This window comes from Petaurus breviceps, unplaced genomic scaffold, assembly GCF_028583685.1.
Source record: "Petaurus breviceps papuanus isolate PSGF00001 unplaced genomic scaffold, PetGlider_PUasm1.0 90919, whole genome shotgun sequence".
NCBI classification, from domain to species: Eukaryota; Metazoa; Chordata; class Mammalia; order Diprotodontia; family Petauridae; genus Petaurus; species Petaurus breviceps.
In genome coordinates, this window is record NW_027187378.1 from 26447836 (window position 1) to 26470807 (window position 22972).

At 37.8% G+C, this 22972-nt stretch overlaps 1 protein-coding gene across 2 annotated transcripts in view; it reads right to left on the reverse strand.

Moving 5' to 3' along the window:
- INTS9 (integrator complex subunit 9) overlaps positions 1 to 22972 on the reverse strand; it is a 134216-nt gene that overhangs the window by 61903 nt on the left and 49341 nt on the right. For both annotated transcript variants that reach the window (XM_069075644.1, XM_069075643.1), the window contains 4 exons: positions 19424 to 19486; positions 14722 to 14861; positions 12623 to 12709; positions 588 to 708 (listed from right to left, as the gene is read on the reverse strand). In XM_069075644.1, coding sequence (XP_068931745.1) covers positions 588 to 708; positions 12623 to 12709; positions 14722 to 14861; positions 19424 to 19486 — 411 coding nt within the window. The remainder of the gene's footprint in view (positions 1 to 587; positions 709 to 12622; positions 12710 to 14721; positions 14862 to 19423; positions 19487 to 22972) is intronic.

The following is a 22972-nucleotide window of genomic DNA, read 5'->3' on the forward strand; positions in this document are numbered from 1 at the left end:
ATGAAAATGGCGATCCTTTAAAAGATGAAAGAAATACCAATACTTTTAAAATGCTGCTTCATGGCTGATTCTTGGCAAAACTGGGTAGAGATATGAGATATGGGAAGGCTGTGGTCACCTGTCACTGCATCAAAGAAATGCCTGACAGATTTTTCCAGTGTTTCCTGTTATGTTCAACACTTCCTATTTGTTTTCCCAAAATTTCTACGGAAATACTCGTTGCCTGAGGGAGATAGGAAGAAATACTCTTGTATATCTCCTCAAATGGGAGTAGGTTCTAGAGAAGAATATAAGGTACAGGAAAGGCCCATTTCCTCCCTTACTGCAACTAAGAAATTGGACAGTTACAGGAAGGGGAAACCATTACCAAATAACTCTTGAGTTCAGCCCTTGGAGGAGAGGAGAAAGTGACAAACGATCTGTTAGCTGTCAAGCTGTGCTCTACCTATTCACTTTTTATGCTCCAGAGTGGGGCCTCTAGGGATTTAGAGGCTTCAGGGAAGGGAAACTAAAGGATTCTTATAGCTCCAGAAGAACATTATGGATTTTAGCTGCTCATAAATCACTGAAGTCAAATGAGCACTCACAATTTTCTGAGAATAGCCCACAAGCTGGATTTTACTGAGAGCAGAGTTCACTTCTTGCGTTGTGTAGCACCTTCTCCATGTTGAAACTTCCACTGCATCCTTGAGAGGAGCAGGCAACAGTCTGTGAATATGTGATATACAGTGTTCATTATACAACAGACAACATTTGGTATCTGAACAAATTCTCTTTAGAATACAGCCTTCTCTTGACTCCACCAAAAAAATGAAATAGACTTTGGTCAGAGGATAGTTAAGATGCAGAACTGAAATGGAGGCCTGTGATAAAAGAACACATAAAGGGTACTATTTGTAATACTTAACAGAAATAATAAGAAATCTATTTTTATCAAAATTATAATTTGTTCTAAGGGAAAAGCAATTACTGGAGTCTCTAGCAGTCTGAAGATCCACTGCATTATATTATGCCAAGTAATTTCAATTCTCCTTGTCTCAGCTTGTCAATCGATAAAATGGTGATAACAACCCTTATCTTTCTTTGCATAAACATTTGGGCAGATTTACCAATTTACTAGTTAAGAATATTTACATAAAGAGTATCACAATTATCATGCATGTATCAATAAATAAGTAGTGAATGGCTATTGAGTTCTAAATCCCTCAGAAGGATATAAAGAAACAGTATTTCTGTCCTAAAAGAACTTAAAAACCAACCTCAGTGGATACCAAAACACCTACATAAAGGATGGGTGCATTTGTAACAATTTGTAGCTTAGGAGGCAGCTACACAGCTACACAGCACAGTAGACAGAGCACTGGACCTGGAATCAGGAAAATCTAAATTCATATCCAACTTCAGACTAGTTATGTGACCCTGGGCCATCTCTTCATCTGTAAAATGCTGATAATAACAGTACTGACCTTCCAAGGTTGTTGATCGAATGAGATAGTATTTGCAAAGCATCTAGCACAGGGCCTGACACACATCTGGTACTTAAATGCTTGTTCCCTTTCTCTTTTAGTAAATAAAATCTTAGGGAACTTCCTGGAACTCAGAAAGATTAAGTGACTTGTCCAGTCCTCATTGGCACAATCTGGTGCAGATATGGGCAGCCCCTACATGCCATATGAAGGAACTGAACCCAGGGTTTGAACCCAAGTCTACTTGATTCCTTTTTTTTTGGAGGGCAATTGGGGTTAAGTGACTTGCCCAAGGTCACACAGCTAGTTTTTGTGTTAAGTGTCTGAGGCCAAATTTGAACTCAGGTCCTCCTGACTCCAGGGCCAGTGCTCTATTCACTGTGCCACCTAGCTGCCCCAAGTCTACTTGATTCTTGAGGCTAAATATGTTGTGATTTCTAATTTTACAATATCTTACATATACATCCCCTTATTTTCATTTACACTGCCTCACCTCTACTCCAAGTCCATATTTCCTCTCATCTGGCCTATTGCAAAAGCGTTCTAATTGGTCTCCTTGACCCACGTCTCTGACCACTCCAAGCCACCCTTCACTCAGTTGCCAAAGTGATCTTTCTGAAGCATAGATCTGACCATATCACTGTCCCCACTCAAACAACTCCAGTGGCTCCCTAGCACCTTCTTAACTTTCATTTCTCTCCACACACATGCTCTGTAATATGGCTACAGTGGCCTGTTTGCTATTTCTCAAACATAAGACATCACTCTGCCACTGCGCTGCCTCTCTCCCCCAGACCTGCAATATGCTACTCCTCATCAGTTGTTTTTTTTTTTATTTCTCAAAGGAGAATTCCAAAAGGTTTTAGGAAAATCTGAAGAAAAGAACATTTTTTAGAGGACCAGGAAGATTAAGTGGAAGAAAATGAAAATGTACTGGAGCTGAGACCTGGAAGAAGAGACAGATTCTGTTTTTTTTTTTTTTTTGCTTTTTGGAGGGGAAAAGGCAGGGCTGTTGGGGTTAAGTGACTTGCCCAAGGTCACACAGCTAGTGTTTTAAGTGTCTGAGGCTGGATTTAAACTCAGGTCTTCCTGACTCCAGGGCTGGTGCTCTATTCACTGTGCCATCTAGCCGCCCCAACAGATTCTGAAAGGTAGAAGTGAAAAGGGAATGTATGCAGGCACTCCACGCCTAGAAAGAGTGCAATAATATGAAACAGGACAGTAAAAAATGCTCAACTAAGGGGTCTGTTATTTTGCTTTAAAAGGAAAAGAACACTACTGAAGGTTTCAGAGAAGGAAGCTATAACCTAGAGTACAGTGGAACTAACACTTTAACAGTCTTAGTGTGTAGGAGCTAGAGACAAAACTGGTAGGATGTGTGGCATCTCTGGACTCTGAGCTTCCTGCCCTGGGACACAGAAGGGCATGTCTATTTCTTGCTATTTTCTGAATCTCTCTGCCTGCCACCATTATTCAGCAACCTCTCTTCCTCTGAGGCTCATTTCATTTGACTATTCCATTCTATGCAGAGATCTTAGTGTTCTCAACAAGCCAATAAACTCTCAAAGAGCTAAGCAGCCAATTAAGCTGGTTTGAACCTTGTCTGTCCTCTACAATCCCTAATCCAGTACTTGGGGATTTCAATTTATGTACTGATGTTTCCTCATTCCTTTGACTTCCCGGTTCACCTACATCCTCAACTTTCATAAGTTCATGTAGGAGGTGTTGCTTGTTTTGAAAGAAAAAAAGGATTCCAAGAGTCAGAGGTAAAGAGGGCATGCATTCCAGGCACAAAGGACAACCAGATCAAAGGTGCCAAGAAGGGAAATATCATGTGTGATAAAAAGCAAGAAGGTCAGTATGGCTGGTCTATAGTGGGGAAAGGAGTAAGGTATAAAAATTGGAGAGGAAGGTTAGGACCAAGTTAGGAAGGGCTTTAAAACCTTAGAGGAGTTTATATTTGATCCTAGGAAGAGACAGGGAACCACTGAAGTTCACTGAGTAGGGGAGTGACTATTTCTTCTTTCACTCTTGTCTCACAAGAGATAAACCTTCTCTTTGCCAAGGCAAAAGTGATACCATTCCATTCCATCTTGTTTTCTCCGATAAACTCATCTCTACTCTGTTCCCTTATCTACAATTTATCCCTGTCTCCTGGCTTCTTCCCTACTGCCTACACACATGCCCATGTCTCCCCCTCCTTAAAAATCTTTTTGTGACCCGTTATCTACCCTCGCAATGGCCTTTCCTCAATTTCATCCTTCATAACCCCTGTGCAGTCTTTGACATTGCTGATCGCTCTCTCTTTCCTGGATATTCACTTCTCTCTGTTTTCCTGACACTGTTCTCTCTTGGCTCTCTGCCTATGTTCCTTCTTAGTCACCTTTGCTGGATCTTCTTCTGTGTCATGCCCACTAACTGAGAGTATCCTACAAGCTTCTGTCTTGGGCTGTCTACTCTTCTCCTATATTATGCCATTCAGTGATCTCATCAGTTCCCATGGATTCAATTATTCAGTCTCTATGCTGATGATTCTGAAATGTAATTACCCAACCCTAACCTTTCTGCTGATCTCCAGTCTCACATTTCCTACTGCCTATTAATCTCTTGAACTAGCTGTCCTGTAAACATCTTAAACTCAACATGTCCAAACTGAACCTTACAGTCTGCCATGTACACTGTAACCCAGCAACGCTGGCCTCTTTGCTGTCTCACACAATACACTCCATCACCAGACTCTGGGTATTTTCACTGGTTGTCTCTTCTGTCTCAAATTCTCTCCCTCCTCATCTCTGCTTCCTGGTTTCCTTCAATTCCTTCTTTTTGCAAGAAGCCTTTATTATTTCCCCCTAATTCTAATGCCTTTCTGTTGTTGATTAGCTGCAATTTATCCTTTATACAGCTTGTTTATAGTCATTTGCATGTTGTCTCCTCCATTAGACTGTGAGCTCCTTAAGAGTAGGGTCTCTATTTCTTTGTATCTAAAATGCTCAGCATAGCCTGGCAAATAGTAGGTACTTAATACTTATTCAATGACTAACTGGTTCACAGAATTTTAGAACTAGAAAGAACCTTATAGGTTATCTAGGCTAACTCCCTCATTTTGAAGATGAGGAAACCGAGGTATGGAGAGGTTAATTGACTTGCCTCATTGATGGTAGCCTTGGGACTAGAACTCAGGTAGCCTAATTTTTAATCCAGAATTCTTTTTTTTTTTTAAATTTATTTAGTTACTTTTAGTTTACAACATTCAGTTCCATATTCCCTTGAGTTTCAAATTTTCTCCCCTTTCCTCTCCTCCCTCTTCCCCCTCCCCATGGTGGCATGCAATCAAATAATACCTTCACATTAAACATTAGTCAGGTTGTAAAGAAGGATTATAACCAATGGAGTGAATAATGAGAAAGAGGAAACAAAACAAAACAAAAAAAAGAGAGAGCAAGTAGTTTGCTTCAATCTGCATTCAGATTCTGTAGTTTCTCTAAATGTGAACATCTCTTTCCATCATGAGTCTTTTGGAATTGTCTTATAACCTTACACTGCTGAGAGGAACCCAGTCTTATCAGTTAATTGTCACACATATGTTGTGTCTGTAATTGTGTACAAATTTCTCCTGGTTCTGCTCTCCTCACTCAACATCAGTTTTCTATATAAGTCTCTCCAGGTAAATATGAAATCTGTCTGCTCCTCATTTCTTATAGCACAATAGTATTCCATTACATTCATGTGCAACAATTTATTTAGCCATTCCCCAATTGATGGGGATCTCCTTGATTTCCAATTCTTTGCCACCACAAAAAGAGCTGCTATAAATATTTTTGTACATATAGGTCTTCCTCCCACTTCTATGATCTCTTTGGGATACAACCCTAGAAGTGGTATTACTGGGTCAAAGGGTATGCAATTATTTATAGCCCTTTGGGCATAGTTCCAGATTGCTCTCCAGAATGGCTGAATCAGTTCACAACTCCACCAACAATGCATTTATGTTCCAATTTTTCCACATCCTCTCCAGCATTTAGCATTTTTCTGTTTTGTCATCTCAGCCAATCTGACTGGTGAGATGTGGTACCTCAGAGTTGTTTTAATTTGCATTTCTCTAGTCAGTGATTTCAAGTATTTTTTCATATACTTATAGGTATCTTTAACTTCTTCCTCTGAAAACTGCCTGTTCATATCCCTCGACCATTTATCAATTGAGGAATGACTTGTATTCTTATAGATTTGACTCGATTCTCTGTATATCTTAGAAACGAGGCCTTTATCAGAGACATTGGTTGTAAAAATTCTTTCCACTTCCTTCTTAATCTTGGTTACATTGGCTTTATTTGTACAAAACCTTTTCAATTTAATGTAATCAAAATTATGCATTTTGCATTTCATAATGCTCTCTAAACTCTTCCCTTCTCTATAAATCTGACAGGTAAACTATTCCTTGCTCTCCCAGATTGCTTACAGTATCAGTCTTTATACCTAGATCATGTACCCAAGGATTCTTTTAAGTACATTTCACTGCATACCATTATTAAAGTAATATTTAAGGAAGACTAATTTAATAGTAGCATTCAGGAAGAATAGGATCTAAAACTATTACTGTTAGAAAAAGTATATACTTTCACGGTTGTTTCAGTATTAGAGTGTCATATAATATGAGTATCCCACTAAAGTCTGGCTCAGAATTCACTATGAGCCCAGTAGGAAGTTCTTATAAGATATGTGTACATGTGTGTATGTGTATGGGGGGCAGAGAGGAAGGGGTGGATGTGTTAAGAGTGACAGGCAGTTCTCATTGTAAGGCCCTGGCATATTTCTACACAAAGTCTTAGGGCAGCTAGGTAGTATAGTTGATAAAGCACAGAACTTAACAGTCTGAAACAACCGAATTCAAATCCTGTCACAGACACTAGATGGGTGTCTTTAGGCAAATCACTTGAACTTATCTGCCTCAGTTTCCCCAATTGCAAAATGGGGATGATAATAGTACCTGAGGATCAAATGAAATATTTGTGAAGTGCTTAGAACAGTGCTTGGAACATAGTAGTTGCTTAATTAATGTTTATTCCTTTCCCTAGGCAAGTCACTTAACCTCTATTTCTTAAATTTCCTCATCTGTAAATTGGAGATAATAATAGCACCCACCTCACCATGACATGACAATCAAATGATTAAGCACATCTTAGAGATTTTAAAGTGCTACATAATTGCTAGTTCTGTGCCACCACTTCATCAAAGCAGAAAAATCCCAACTATAATAGTCTTTTTCCTAAAATTTAGATGGAATGTATAGTCACATTTCTATTTTGGATAAATGGAAACTGTTACAACGCACAGAGGAATAAAAAATTATTTAATATTTGTATAGATTAATTAACACCATCATGCTATGAGGAGGTCCTGGACCAGGATAAAGAATGCCGGGCTCTACCTTTAGAGCTAAACTAAGTTTTCTTTCAGATCTTTAGACAGAGGATAGGTGAGTCAGAGGCTTTACATTACAAGGGTTTCTTCTCCCTTCCCCCACTTCTCCCTCCGCCTGAAACTATCTCTTTTTGAATATTAGTTGTCAAGGTAGGAATGAAAAGAGTGAACTGCAATGTCAGAATAGAAAAGAGAAATGGCTAACTTCTTCTAAATAAATCTTTAAAAAATGGCATCAACTTGAGGTAAGAAGCCATAGAACTGTCAAAAACTAAGAGAAGAATAGTTTTTTGTATATTAAATTTAGGCTAAATCAAATGGTAATACACACCAATTTCTAGTGATTTAAGGAAATTTGTCAAGTTTCTATGATCTATGAATTCAAATACTTTAATTTATTGTTATATTTGGCTGATGAACTTCTCATTTATAACATGCTACTGAGAAAGGAGTAAGCCTGGCCCTTGCCAGAACTCTTAGAAGGCAAAGAGTATAATAAGCATGTGCCTCTCAAGGGACAAGACCACCGGAGTATGGAAGTCAAGGGTCAGCATTACAGTGTGACATTTGCAAAATGCTTTCCTCACAATAAACTTGAGAGGTTAGAAACAGGTTTAGAGATAATTAAATGATCTGCCCAATGTCAGAGTTATAAAATTTCAGGATTTCAACCAAGGTTTCCTGACCTAAGTCTAAAGCTTGTTCTATTATGTCATACTTCTAGGTATATAACTGAAGTGGTAACTCAGTATCCTTCTGTATAAACACTTCTAAAATGAACTTATTTAGTCTACTAGCATAAAGTTGGATTCTGGATCCCAAAGAAATCTTATCCTTTCTAAGTCACATAATAGGCAAATCTAGGACCTAGACATCCCTTTCAGCTCTAAATCTTCGACTCCTTTGCCAAAAACCATTTACATTTACATCCAAGGAGAGAAAAAGGAAATATTTTCTTTCAACTCTGTTTTCTCCCCTTCTCTAAAACTTCAGGATATTTCTTTAAAAAAAGTTAGCCTTGGGGGCATCTAGGTGGCGCAGTGGATAGAGCACTGGCCCTGGAGTCAGAAGGACCTGGGTTCGGATCTGGCCTCACACTTAACACAAAAACTAGCCGTGTGACCTTGGGCAAGTCACTTAACCCCAAATGCCCTCCAAAAAGAAAAAAAAAAGCTAGCCTTATTCCACCAAAATGATTTGCCTTCAAAACAAAATTCTGTTCTGGAAGGAAAAAAGCTAAGGATAAAAAACCAAACCAAACCACACCATCTCTTTTTCAAAAGAATGTTTATCTTTCAAAGTCATCAAGGTTCACAAAAAAGTTTACCTTCAAGTTACAGATAATTTGGCATTTCCATTCCTCTAAACCAGAGGTGGGAAACCTATGGCCTCAAAGTCTTCAAGTGAGGCCCTCTGACTGAATCTAAACTCCACAGAATAAATCCCCTTAATAAAAGGATCTGTTCTGTAAAACTTGGACTCAGTCAAAAGGTTGCACCCAAGGACTCAGAAGGACACATGTGGCCTCAAGTCCACAGGTTTCCCACCCCTGCTCTAAACTCTTTTTCCAAGTGCCCATTGTTTTTCACCAGCCTTAAATGATTCCTTAAATTTGGGGTTTGTCTGTTCATTCTCAGACAGCTTCTGTCTACCAATAAATATGTAAATGTCTAAACTTGTGCCAATATGCATCCATACATATGTGTGTAGTTTGAGATTCTTCTCTGAAGACAGGGAACATAAGAAAGGGAAAGTGTTAACTTTAGAATTCTGGAGCATGGCTGAGAAGCCTGCTTTATCATCTACTAGTGGTGTGTTCATCTTTTATTTATGTCAGACACAGCAAACATTACCTCTCCAAAAAAGCTCAAGCTATATCCTTTAACCATAGTGAACAAAGACAAGTATGTGAGTTAGCACTTGTGAATTTAAGCCCTGCAAGAATCCACTGTCTCTATTCTATGTTACACCCTTTTCCCTCAAAAGAGAGATGAGAGACACCAAGGAATTATCTAAAAAGTTGTTATTAAAAAAAAATGAAATGGTCCTGCTTGGACTATGAGAAAATCCAAATTCTCTTGGAAAGAGGCAAAGATAGGATAGGAAGGAGCATGGATATTTATTGCCTGTTTTTTTACTTTTCTCTACTCATGTTTCTAGATAGCTTCATATTCCTTTGCCTTACCTTTAGCTCTTACCTATCCTGTGGTTGAAAGATGCATTATATTCCCTAATTAACCTCCCCACCCCCCAAGCTTAATTCTCCTGTGTGCCAAGGGTATAGACTTGATAGTCACACATCGCCTTAAGAGTAAAGCTCTTGGGGAGGCTAGGTGGTGTAGTGAATAGAGCACCAGCCCTGGAATCAGGAGCACCTGAGTTCAAATTCAGCCTTAGACACTTAACACTTACTAGCCATGTGACCTTGGGCAAGTCACTTAACCCCAATTGCCCTGCTTCTGCCCCCTCCAAAAAGGAAAAAAATACAAAAAAAAAAAAAAACCCCAAAAGCAAAAAGAGTAAAGCTCTTGTGAAGAAGCCTTGCATGGGATCACAGGGACTTCTGGCTTTACCATAATTCTAAATCTGAACATGTCATTCCTTCACTGTTTAGCCAAACTTGCTTCTCCTACTTTGTGGCTTCTGGACACCAAAAAAAGCAATTCTAAAATTATTACCTTTTCTCTCAATAACCCTTTCAAAAGGACTTTTCTCAAGTCACTTAAAAAAACAGATGATTTATTTTTCAACTTGGTCAGTGTTTGGTACATTTCCTTTCTAAACTAGTGATTTTATATTTCATGGATGGGGCCTAGCCCAAGGTCACAAAGGACAAAGACAGAATTAGAATTTGAGATTTCCTGAGATTTAGTCCAGTGTTTCAGATCTCAGGACTCAGAAGTCAGGAAGTACTGACCTCATGACACGAATTTTCTTTGGTGCCAAAATTATTTATGGTATAATAACATGAAAACTGTAAATTTAAAGGGAATAATATGAGGTTAAGTGCAAAAGAAAAGGGGGTACAGAGAAGCAACAGACACATACACAGAGGAATAAGGATATAAGAGACTTATACAGGGGCATTTAGCTGTCACACTTACCCCTACAAGCTTTCTTAAGACTAAGCATAATAACTGATCAGTCAACAAGCTATTTTTATCAGTGACACATGGAGACATAGATGTCATGATTTTCAGATTTACAGTTAACACAAAGATAGAAAGGAGAGTTAAGATATTGTCTGTCAGACAGTATACATGTAGAAACACCTACTATGTGCCAGGCACTGTTAAACCCTGGGGACACAAAAAAAGGTGAAAGACAGCCCCTGGCCAGGAGGAGCTCACAATCTAATGGGGGAGACAACATGCAAACAAATGTATCCAAAGCAAGCTATATACAGGAGAAACAGGTAATTATTAAAAGAATGAAGGCACTGGAATTAAGAGGGGTTGGGATAGGCTTTCTGTAGAAGGTGGGATTTTAGTTGGAACTTAAAAGAAGTCAAGGAGGCCAGTAGTCAGAAGAGAGGAGGAATAACATTCTAGGCACGGGGGATAGCCAGAGAAAACTCTCAGAGCTAAAAGATGGAGTGTCTTCTTTGTGGAACAGTCAGGCTGGTGTCACTGAATCCAAAAGTATGTATCAGGGAATAAAGCATGAGAAGATTGGAAAGGTAGGAGGGAGCTAGGTTATGAAGGTCTATGAACGCCAATCAGAGCCTGGAGCCATTAGAAAGTCACTGGAGTTTATTGTATAGGGAGTTTAGACCTATACTTTAGGAACATCACTCTGGTGGCTGAATGGAGGACAGACTGGAGTGGGGCTAGATTTGGGGAAGGCACATCAAAGGGCAGGCTATTGTAATAATACTGATGTAAGCTGATCAAGTCCTGCACCAGGAGGGTGGCAGTGTCAGAGGAGAGAAGTGGCTATATTTGAGAGACATTGAAAAGGTGAAATCAATGGGTCTTGGCAATAGCTTGGATATGAAGGGTGAGAGAAAGTGAGCAATCCAGGATTGCAAGCCTGAGAGAGGATGGTGTTACTTTTGACAGCAATAGGAAAAGTGGGGGGAGGTATGGTTTAGAGTGTAAGATAGTTTTGGACATGTTGAATTTAAGATTTCTACTGTACATCTAATACAAGATGTCTGCAAGTCAGTTGGAGAAACAAAATTAGAGGTCACTAGAAAGGTTAGAGCAGGAAAGGTAGATTTCAGAATCATTAGCATACAGATAATAATCGAATCCATGGGAGCTGATGAGACATCTAGTGAAGTAGTATAGAGGGAGAGAAGAGAGTCCAGGACAGAATCCTGTGGGATACCTATGGTTAGAGGGCACAATCTGGATAAAGATCCAGCAAAGGAGATTGAGGAGCAATAATAATGTCAGGTTCTTTCTGTTAAGATATGTGAATTTATCAGAGCAGAGCGTTCCCAAAGTGAAAACTCCCTCTCATGATTTGAACAACCAACTTATCTTTAATTTACAGTCTTAGTGTGTTGCCTGGAATACTGAGAAATAAAGTGACTTGGCTTTGGTCACACAGAATGAGTAAAAGTTAGGATCTGAATCTAGTTCTTCTGGCCTCCAAAGCTATACTGTTTCTCAATAACAGAAGTAATAAACACAGATACACAGACACACACAGTTTTAAAGTTGGTAAAGTACTTTCAGTGTTATCTGATTTTAGCATTACTGTGATTATTTTACACATTACAGATTAAGAAACTGCAGCTCACAGAGCTGACTGGTCTATGGTCCCATAACCAAGTTCTAGAAGTAGAGCTGGAACTCATACCTCTCCTAATTCTATATTTCTCCACATCCTGTTTCCTCTAACCTTCAAAAGTAGCATAATGACTATTCAGATTCATAAAACACTTTCCTCAAAACAACTGTGAGGTAGACAAAATATTTTACAGATGAGGAAACTGAGGTTCAGAGAGATGAGATGACTTCTCAAATGCTCCTAAGTGCCAAAGCTGAAGTGAGCACTTTGGCAGCATCCTTGTGATTGTTAAACTGAATGCTGACATAACAGACATCTTAGGTCATAAGAGTTGCTGCTGACCTTCCTTCCAGTTTTCTCTTATGAATGACCAGACCCTCTTCCCAGATATACCACACCCTAGGTCCACAGAGACAGCTATTTTTGAAAACAGGAGGATTTGCCCATTAAGTCAATAACATGTTCTAAAGAGAAGGCAGGATAGAGTCAGGATAGTAATCGGGGGTGGGGGAAGTATGAGGGTAGAAGTGAGGGGAGAAGAGAAAAGAGTGCTCAGAGAAAATGGTACCTGGATAGGCAAGTGAAGGTAAATGTAGGTGGTCCAAAAGTGGAAGAAGCATCATAGTAAGAGTTGTCTGGTTCTGACCTTACTTCTTATTAACTAGATGTGTGGCCTAGGTCAATTCACTTAATATCTCTGGGTCTTAGCTTTCTCAGTTGTAAAACAAGGTTAATAATATATGTACCCCCTACCTCATAAGCCTGTGAAAATTAAATGAGAAAAAAAAATACATATTGTACAAAGCATAAAATAACCTAGACAAATGAATTGGCTGAATGTGTGATTGATATTATAATAATAATGTTAACATAATGAGGGAAGTGATTGCTTTTCTCTTTATGTTCCTAGTGCCTAACAAAGTGCTTTATATGTATGTGAGTATATCTACTGACTAGAACGATCAATTAATGTATAAAAAGTCTACGCTGTTTCTTACCTCTGCACTTCCTTATTCTTCCACAAGGAGGCAGACTGAGCCTTTGGCACCCGTTCAATGAAATTCACCAATTCTTCCATAAGAAGCCTATGAGTTTTTAAAAGAAAAAAGGATTAAATACTATCCTTTGATATTTTATTCTAGTTGAGTCTTGTTGCCCTTCATCATTATCTCTCCTCTATGTAAACTTGGTGACATTTTACACCAAGTTAACCAAAACTTTGGCCTTTTTCTGTGAGACATTAGGCAAGTGACTATCACTGCTAGCGAGGGAACTCAAGAAAATGAGAAAGTAGGACTAAACGATCCCCAAGATTCCTTCAAGCTCTAAAATTCTATGAAAAAAAAATGCAAAAATAAATCTGAAAATTAATGTTTGGTTAATCTCTATAATGAGGTTGGGTGATTCCTTGTCTTTGACTGTGTTACTAAAACGTGCAATATCTAGTCTAATATCCTCCCAATATTTTGTAGTCCTCACTTTCAAGAGGTTTATTTAGAAAACAAAAAGGGAATTATGAGATGATAATTTATACAGGAAGTCAAAGATGGGGAAATTAAGTTAAAAACAAAACAATAGTTATGAGATTTACAAAATATTAAACTGCTCTGTGATGCCCATTGATTCTTAAAATTTGTTACTAGTAATTAGCAGAATTTGGTGCAGAACTGAGTGCTGTGAAAACTGACACTAATGGGCCAATAAAAGAACCTTAGTAGTGAAAGCCTTGAAGACCTCAGGCCTAAATGGGCAACAGAAGAACAGAAGAAATGGTATATTATGCTGCCCAAATGTTCATCTGAACCAGGAGGATGTCTTTGCTGGGACACAAAAGGAAAGCTTGTGTAGGGAATAATTATATTCAATGATATCAACTTTGCAAGTAGGGATTTAATATTCACAAGTCCCTAATATTCCCCAAATATTCTTAATTTTCCTTAGTGAACTATTAATGTTTATTGTACTTAATATATCAGCCTGTGCTACTTCTTGGGATTACTATATGCTGAGTAAAGTCTTTTTCCTCCTAAAACTGTTCCTTTCAAGCTTTAAAGAGAGACTCTATTTCTACTATTCTAAGCTTTTCACTTATGATTTCCCCCTAACTGAGAAAGGCCCTCCATGTTCATTTTACTTGCTCTTCACTGGACATTCTCCAGAATCACTCCTTTCTCTAACTGTAGTGACCAAAACTGTGTAACAGACACATCAAAAGGAAGAGATGCAATATGGTTCGATGAAAGTCTAGTAGCAATGACATGGTCTAGTTGGCCCCTGTCACAGGGATACAAAAGGCTTGTATTTTCAGGAACCATCTAGGAGTGCTAGATCGCTCTGCTGGTTCATGACAGTCTGGTGCCCATTACCCTGAGATTCAGGGGCTTAGTCAGGCGACTTGCTCTACGGTTCTGACTGAAGCAGGAATCAAATTCTGATATTTTGCCTCCATATTAGCAGCTCTTTCCACTATACCAGTTGTCCATGTAGATGAACATCACAAATAACCCTGGTAGCGTAAAGCAACTGATCTGAAGAGAAACAGGAAAATGCTCAAAGTAAAAAAGCTTCTTAAGCACTTCTCATACCCCAGAGTCCAAAGTCACACAGTCACAGCAGTAGCAACAAATTATCTGCATCATTACCCTACTCTCCCCATGCTGCCTCCTGTTCTAATGGTAAAATGTTTAAGACCTAAAGGGAGGTATTCTGCAAGTAAATCAGGTTATGTAGCTTAGATTCTTTTCTCCCTAAATAAAATTCTTGATATTACCTTACAGTGAAATTTATCAGCCATTTGTGGGTCTACTGATAAATCTGCTGAAGTTTTCTCCTTATGGCTTGGAATTTTACTAACCAGAAGAGCTTAATATCATTTCCCTGAGGAAGGTGTGTACTCCTTCCTCTAACCATTACATAAGACTATTCCTAGCATCAATCCTGGGGGAATTCCATTGACAATTTCAGTGTCTGCTTACACTTTTGTTTCAGTTATTCATCACTGAACTAAAGTCCCTCTTGGGAGAGACCTACATGAAATATTTGATACTGAGGGTAAGGTGTTTTTAACAGGCTAAAAGTGTAAATATATGGCTCTCACCTGCCAATTTGCACAGTAGGTTCTGTAGCATACACTGTCCCAGTAAAACCGGTGTGCTCAGTGATGTAAGGTAACGCCATCATGCAGTGATAGTTTGAAATGAGGATCACATCTACTGTAGACAGATCTATTAGCTCAGTCTGCAAATAAAGTGGGGGTGGGGAAGAATAGGATGATGCATATCTACTGAAGGAACATAGATCATGAAGCGACTGAAAAATGATGTTGTCAGAACACAGAGAAGTAGTTTATACCTCAAAAAATAAAACTATATTTAAGCCTTTCTTGAACCACTTTTTTCCCTTAGGTTTTAGACATTTCCCAATATTATCATCATGTGCTAAGAGAAGATCACTAATAATAAAATGTAGCTATTCTACCAGTTGAGATATGATTCTAATCAGAATATAGCTTCCAAGAGCAGGGGAAGATCTTCCTAAAGTACAGATCTAAACATGTATAATGGGAATGTAAATTTTTAAGATCTTCCCTGCCCCTAGGCTAAAGTGCACCTGGAGCCTGGGGTGGGAGGCTTGTTTTTCAGTACATACTTTTTGATTGGCCAGTGGGTCCAGAAGGTTGTTACATTCTCTGAGCCAGGAGAAGGCTATATAAACCCTGTGTTGGCAGCCACCCTGGGGACACTGGGGTGCTTGCTGCTACAAAATGTCACCCCCATTGTTCATTCAATAAATTCCAATGGCTCTCTCTTACCCCCCAGGATCAAACGAATATACAGTGATGGCTTTTAGAGCCCTTCATAACCTAGGCCTCCCCTATGTTTCTAGCCTTAACACCTTGCATTCCATTCCAGATACTTTGCAATTCTATGACACTGGCCTTCTGGCTGTTCCTGACATGACACACCATCTCTCAACTCCAGACATTTTCACTGGCTCATAACTGGAATATTCTCCTCTTATCTTGCACCTCATGAATTCTCTGGCTTCCTTCAAGCCTCAGTTAATGTCTTACCCTATGCAAAAGCTTTTCCTCAGTCCCCCTTAATCTTAATGTCTTCTCCCGAGACTTATCCCCAATTTATCCTCTTGATACTTTGTGGAGAGGAAGGTTGTCTGTTGACTTTCTTTGCATCCTTACACTTCGCACACTGCCTGGAACACAGCAGGTGCTTAATGTTTACTGACTGACTGAAAGGTCATTTATTCCAATCCTCTCATTTTATAGAGGAGGACATGGATTAGAGAGGCTAACTCTGCTCAGAGATTAACGGCAGAACTCAGATGAAAACCTAAGTGCTCCTCCCAATACCCTGAGCTTCTTCCAGCCTTCTCAGAGGGTACCAAAAATAACTCAAAATCTGTACGTGATAATTTTTTTCTGATTTTGGAATTATGTCAATTTGCTAAGAATTCATCTAAAACAATTGGGCTATTCTTCATTTATAAAAATGAATGATAGGCAAATAGTCTTGAGTAAGATCAGGGCTTTAACTTTGATACTACAAGTATTTGAGAAATGATCCGATGCCTAGAATGAATACTAACTCATGAAACCTAACTTCTAATAATAGACTTCAAAGCTCTCTACAAATGCAACTGTCTCCTTTCATATAGATTTTATAGTCCATACTTCTTTAGTAATAAAGCTATCTACTATATCTACTATATACTATCTATTATCTACTATACTATGAGCAGAATTATTATTAAATAGCCCTTCAGTATATTCTGGACTTAAGACCTTTGGCACCTGAAAGGAAGGAAACAAGTATTTATTAAATATCCACTATGTGCGAGAAACTGTGCTAAGCACTTAAAAATATTATCTCATTTGTTCCTCCAGGTCCCTGGGTATAGATAATGTTATGACCCCAATTTTATAGCTGAATGAACTGAGGCAGATCAAGGTTAAGTGACTTGCCCAGGGTCACATAGTTGGTAAGGTCAGATCTGAATTCTGGTCTTCCTGACTCTATCCACTGAGTCAATAGCTGAATCGAAAGCATGAACTTTTCCTTCGGAAGTTAAACAACACTAGGAAACAAACACAGAAACCAAATGAACAGCAGTCAGGTAAATGGACTGCCCAGAACTTCACTGCTTTAGCAGAGAGGTCTCACATGTTTTCTTGTTTTCTGCCTGTCAAAATACTTAGCTCTATACTAACAATACAAGACAGTTAGGACACACTTGCCCAGTGGCTTAAACTACCCTTGCTTTTACAAACTTCTTAAATGCAGTCTCAGAGTAGGAAAGAGGCATATGCCTTCAGTAGGACTTAACAATATTTACTGTCTTCCTGCTTTTACCACTCAGCTGCCTTGTCTGCCTAATCTGGTAACACCAGCAATGTTCAGAATGTACAGAGCCTGTGTAGAGATAGAAACATGAAGAAGAGGAGATGAGAAGTTGAGCATTTAGGCTAATCTCCTATGACTCATCTAATAATATCATTATAACTGAAGTAGAGAGGCTATTGTGGATTATAGTGACATCTGGTTATTAACACTCAACATTAATGGAAAATGGTATTACTTAGGTAAAATTTTATGTTGGGTAATTTATACTTGAGGGAATTAAAACCAAATAAAATAATAATTTTTGGAAAAATATCTACATCTCAGAGGTCCTGAAAGGTTCAAAGCATAGGACCTATTGATAGACTGAATATCATATGGTATCTATAGGGTTAAAAGCTTATCAGAAATGCAGGAGAGGGGCGGCCAGGTGGCTCAGTGAGTAAGAGCACCGGCTCCAGTGTCGGGATGACCTGGATCAAATCCGGGCTCAGATACTCAGCACCACACCCAGAAATAACTGGCCGTGTAACCTTAAGCAAGTTACTTAACCCCAACTGCTTAAAAAAAAAAAAAGAAATGCAGGAGAAAGTAGAGTAGCAAAAACAGGATAAAGGTTAGGGGAGAGGAGTAAGTTGATTGGGCAGCAGCTTGCTCAGGTACAAGGATAGTCCCTTCAATAATACTTGGAAATAATTTTCCTGGCGATAACCTTATCTATTAAAACACAGAGTTTCATTTTTCTTTTAAAATCTCTCACCTTTCTATCCAGTGGAGAGAAATGTATTCTTCAGAACAAGATTGGTTATTGCATTTAGTATGAGTTCAGTTACATTTTAGTGCTGTTTTCATTTATAGTACTGTAGTCATTTTCTAAATTATTCTTCTACCCTGTAGCTAATCATGCACCAGATCATTTCATGTTCCTCTGAATAACTCCTATTAATAATTTCTTGTGACATAGTATTTTGTTACATACCAAAATTTGTTGACCCAATTGATGGATACTCACTTTGTTTACAATTTTTTCTACTACGAAAAGTGCTGCAAAAATATTGTGGCATATATATTAGACCTTGCCTTCTGCTTTGACCTACATATATCCAAAGAGCAGGACTGCTGGGTCAAAGGGTATGAAAAGTTTAGTGATTTTTCTTACATAATTCCAAACGGTTTTCAGGATAGTTGAAAAAAAAAAAAACAACACAATTGTATCAACAGTATATTAGTGAGTCTGTCTTCTCACAGTCCTTACAGTATTGACTATTTGCTTCTTTATTTTTGTTTGCTGACATGGAAAAAGGTTTTCATATGGTAAGCAGATTATTCATATCCTTTAATCACTTAAATTATTGGAGAATAAATTTCATCATGTTTCACAAACAAGCATTCTATCTCAAGAATACTGGAGAAGACAGAATGGTGCCTTAAATAGGTAGCTTAGGAGGACTAGACACCAAAAGGAGGGTGGCCATTCCATAGAATCCTATAGGAAGGCTAATTTAGCAGAGAGGCTGGAGGTGGCTAGATGGTGAACAAAGTCACTGACATGCCAGCAAATATCACAGGCTCATTACCAGGGTGCCAAAGAAGCACCAACTGAACTAAATAAGGGAAGGATGATGCCAATGTGAAATATGATGAAAGTAAACGAGAGATGGAATATCCGGAACTAATACTTCAGGAAGAGTAATTTCTCTGAAAGCCATGGAAAACAGAAGTAGAGAAGAACATTCTGCAAAGTCCTGTATTTCTAAGGTACGTTGGAATTCAGTTTATGCCTACTTCTTCACCATAGTTGTTAGCCAGAGCTATGGGAGAATAATAAAGTAGAATAATGATAATAATAAAGTACTTAAACAAATCTGGGTTCTTGCTGCATTCTTCTTGAACCTAGAAAGTGATGATGGAGGAAGGGATGGGGAATAAAATGTCTATCAGGCAATAGCATATCCATTGTCAAGACCAGCTTTTGGAGAGGATCATCAGTATGTTGACTGAAAGGTGGAAATTTTTTTTAGCCATGGATAATATCAAAAATTATCTAACTAAAGAAAGGTTGCTATCTAGGTTAATAAAGTAGCCAAACAAGTAAAATGTCTCCCTCTCTTTCTTCTTATCTGAAATCTCCCTGAAATACAAATACATAAATATAAGAAGACCCTTTAAAAACAGTGGCACTAGGAGTTAGTTATCAATAATTGGGCTAACACGAAAATGGTGATTTTACTATTTGTAATTGTTATCTTAAGAGAATAAGACTAACATGGGACTTGTACAAATTCAATGATATTAACTTGTAATTACACTAATCTGTCATTATATATCTTCATTTCCATCTGGGAACAGGAAAAATGATAAAACTTTCTCTCTAGATTTTAATTTCATCCTGGAAGGTTACAAGAGATATAATATTTGTATTAAAATTAATTTCAAACTTACCTCTGGTAAACAGAACTCAGGCACAGAATCTACAAATACATGACCTGAGCATTCTTTTAGTTCCTGAAAAAGAAAAAGTCAAAATATAAGAGATGTATACTGATCTATATTTCCAATAAAAGTCGGCTCTAAAGTACAACTTCTTTAAAAGAATACTAATTACTACTTTCTTGCTTTCTATCCTTTCTGAGCACTAGTTTCTGCATCCATAAAAATGAGAACAATGTCCCAAAAGTCCTGGTGTATTTTAAAGTTTTAACAGTTTTAATTTAAGCTATCAATATTTTCCTTTCAAAATTTGATCCCAGTTCTGTTTTTTATTGATAAACCTATCTGAAAACTCATTATGTTTATTTTGCAAGCCCAATAAGAATGAACAGGATATTTAGTTTTTAATTAATTTAGTCAGCATGATCTTATAGTGAAAAAACACAATGGAAATAAGGACACTTGCATCTATTTATAATATTTCTACTTAGTGGATTAGATGAGATGTTATTTTGGACCAGGTTTATCACCAATATTTTGAATCAAACACCACAAGACTGCACGAAAAGGAGACTTACTGGCACTCACTCTACAAGTAAGAAAAAAACAACAGGCAAACATTTCATGCATAAGAACGACTGGCTGTACTATTATTGCCTCTTTCTGGACCAGACCTGAGATCAGTGAAGTTATCCTGGGTTGATGGTGGCCTCTGGTGGCAAAAACAAGAAACTATTTGACCCAATACAGATTACTGAATGTCAACAATGGAAGTGATTTTACAACTGTGGACTCCAAAGGGAGGGCATATAATCAGTCAGCCACAGAGTGGGAACATGGGTTATATCCTGTTTAATTAAAAGAGCCAAACATGGGCTTGCCTTCAATACTACCACGCTCCCCCTTCATAAACTATAGCTCAACATTAGCCCACTTTGCCTGCCCCCTGCCATACTAGCCTCTCAAAAATGTTGGCCCTCAGAGTGGTTATAAACTAACCATTGAGATACTTGGCAGTAAGTAGGCATGTTTTTGCTTTGGAAAAAAAATGATTCAAGATTAAACATGAAACTTTAAAATCTAATTTTATTACTTTTCTGTATTGATCAGAAACATAGAATCTTGAAACTTTTAAGGAATCCTAGAGGTTTAGTCATTAGTATTGTGGTAGCTGGGTTTTCTGTTTTTTTTTTTTTCATAGCAAAAAATGTAATATTTCATCTACATTATGGGGCAAATCAGGCTTCTGTGTACAAAATCACCATTTATAATATTGTGGTTATAGGAAAATACATTTTGAGACCCCAAAAGCTGCCTTACAAACTAATTTTAGAACATAAAATGTTTACAAGTTTTGGACATCTTAATCATTTATTTCGAACTGTTGCATGAGTTTCCTTTTAGTTTATTAGCCAATGCCAATGAGTCAGCATAAAACAAATAGAATCAGTACAGTTTATTCACCCAGAGTGAGATACACTCTACCAGCAAATGGATGGACATGCGTGACTTATAATTTGGCTGGTAATATATGTTATTTGAGACAAAGAGGAAAAAATGGCTGCTTGCAATGTTGTGGCTAGTTATACAAAGAAAAAAAACCGTATGCTTGTTAAGGAGAATGTACATCACTAGTTGCATAGAAAATAGAAAAAAAATGTGTCCTTGTTAGTATAGCTAGTTGCATTCAATCAAAGGGGACCATATATCACTTGTGAGACAAGATAAAGGAGAGGAGTGTGCGTCCTTGGGCTGTGGAAGACCTCTTCTGTACAGCAATCAGGGAGGAAAGAAGACACTGAAGGAAACCAACTGTTTTGAGCTGGTCCTGCAGTTCTTATTCAGGGGTCATACGTGGAAAAAAATAACAAACAGAACAAAAATGGAATTATGTCAATTCTGAACAAGACCATTCTTAGCTCTTAGAAATCTACTTTTAACAGAACAAATCAGTCTCTAACAAGAGGCAAAAGAAAAGCTCAAAAATAGGGAAACTATAATTTAAATTAGGAGTCTTAAAAAATCCATAATTATAATTTGTTCTACCCCTCTTAAATCCAAAAGTTGCTAATATACTACTGAATGCCTAAAATTTGCACTGTATTTCCTATTCCCACTAATTTCTCAAATACAAGGTCAATATCCTCACTATTTGCTATAAAACTACCTCTAGAGAACAGAGGTTCCCATAAAGCTAATGAATTCTCTACACTTGCCTTTAGAGACATATGTATTTTTATAGCAGTCCTTTAAAGAACTGTTTCTTAAAATCAACACCTTTATACCTCCAAGGAAAAGCCAAGGAGATTTCTAACTATAACTTAGCCAAAAACTTGGCAACAGAGGCCAGGTTTCTGTTCCTTTCCATTTAAAAAAAAATCAAGATTAAGTACTTATTGAACTTTAAATCCAGAGTCTTCCTAACCACTAAATAAGCCTATAATGAATAAATATTGACTTGGGAAAATAACTATATGCTCCTGTCCTTTAGCTAAACAATTTTACCTTTTCAAAATTTGCTCTTTTGTTGGGGAATTTTTTTTATTAGAATGTATTTAACTAGAAACTTATGTTATAGAAAAAAAATGTTTCAATCCAAGATTTCTTGAGTATGTGTGGGGGGGAGGGACAGCGTATGAGGGGGGCAGGAAGAGAAGGGGAGAGGCAAACTTTCATAAGGTTCATTTATTTCCTCCCTAAAAATAGTACTAATCCTTAAGTGTTCTACTTTTATCCAATATTCTAGGAAGTTTTCTTAATGGGGAAGAGAGGACAATGGAAGCCTTCTTATTTAAAAGGTAACTTCTGCTGCATTTGTGTAAGGTAGAGGTAATTAAGATAAAAAACTGTATATACTGTGCTAGTATCAGCTTCATACAGCACCTCTCTCAAGGGCATTGTCTCAAGGAGAAGTCAGACAGGAAGGAATAGGAAGATTCCAAAAATGAAATTCTGAAGACACAAAGAGAATAAAAATAAAATAAGAAATAAAAAGAGAAAAAAATAAAAAGAGAAAAGGCAAGTTGTCTGAAAAATTTGGATAAAAACAGAACTTGCCAACTAATGTAAATTATAAAAAAGACAAGATGGAAGAGGGCAGGAAATAGAGGAAGACTGTAAGGAGAGGCCTGTAAGAATACTGCTGGGAGTGTTAACACTCAAAACGAGCTGAGGCTGGCAAGGAAAGGTAAGGGCAATTAAAAGAGGCTTTTAAAAAGCTCATTTTTTTTTTAAAGTGACATTGGGGAAAAGAGCTAGGGGAAAAAAGCTAGGTGGCTCAGTTGGATAGGGGAGCACTGGGTCAGGAGGACTTTGGACAGGAAAAAACAGAACAAAATTGGCAAGTTGATACTCCATTAGATGAGGAGACTGCAAGAGAACACCCCTCACTCTTCTTGGTAAAACTGTCACCTGGTAGAGAACTATGCCCTTAGTTACTAAAAGCAATGATCTGTCTAGAATCTCAACAAAAAGGATGAAAAATAAAGCAGGAAGGAAAGTGGCACAGCATTAGCAGATAAAATTATAAATCAGTAGTCATCAAAAATTATTCAGTAGAAT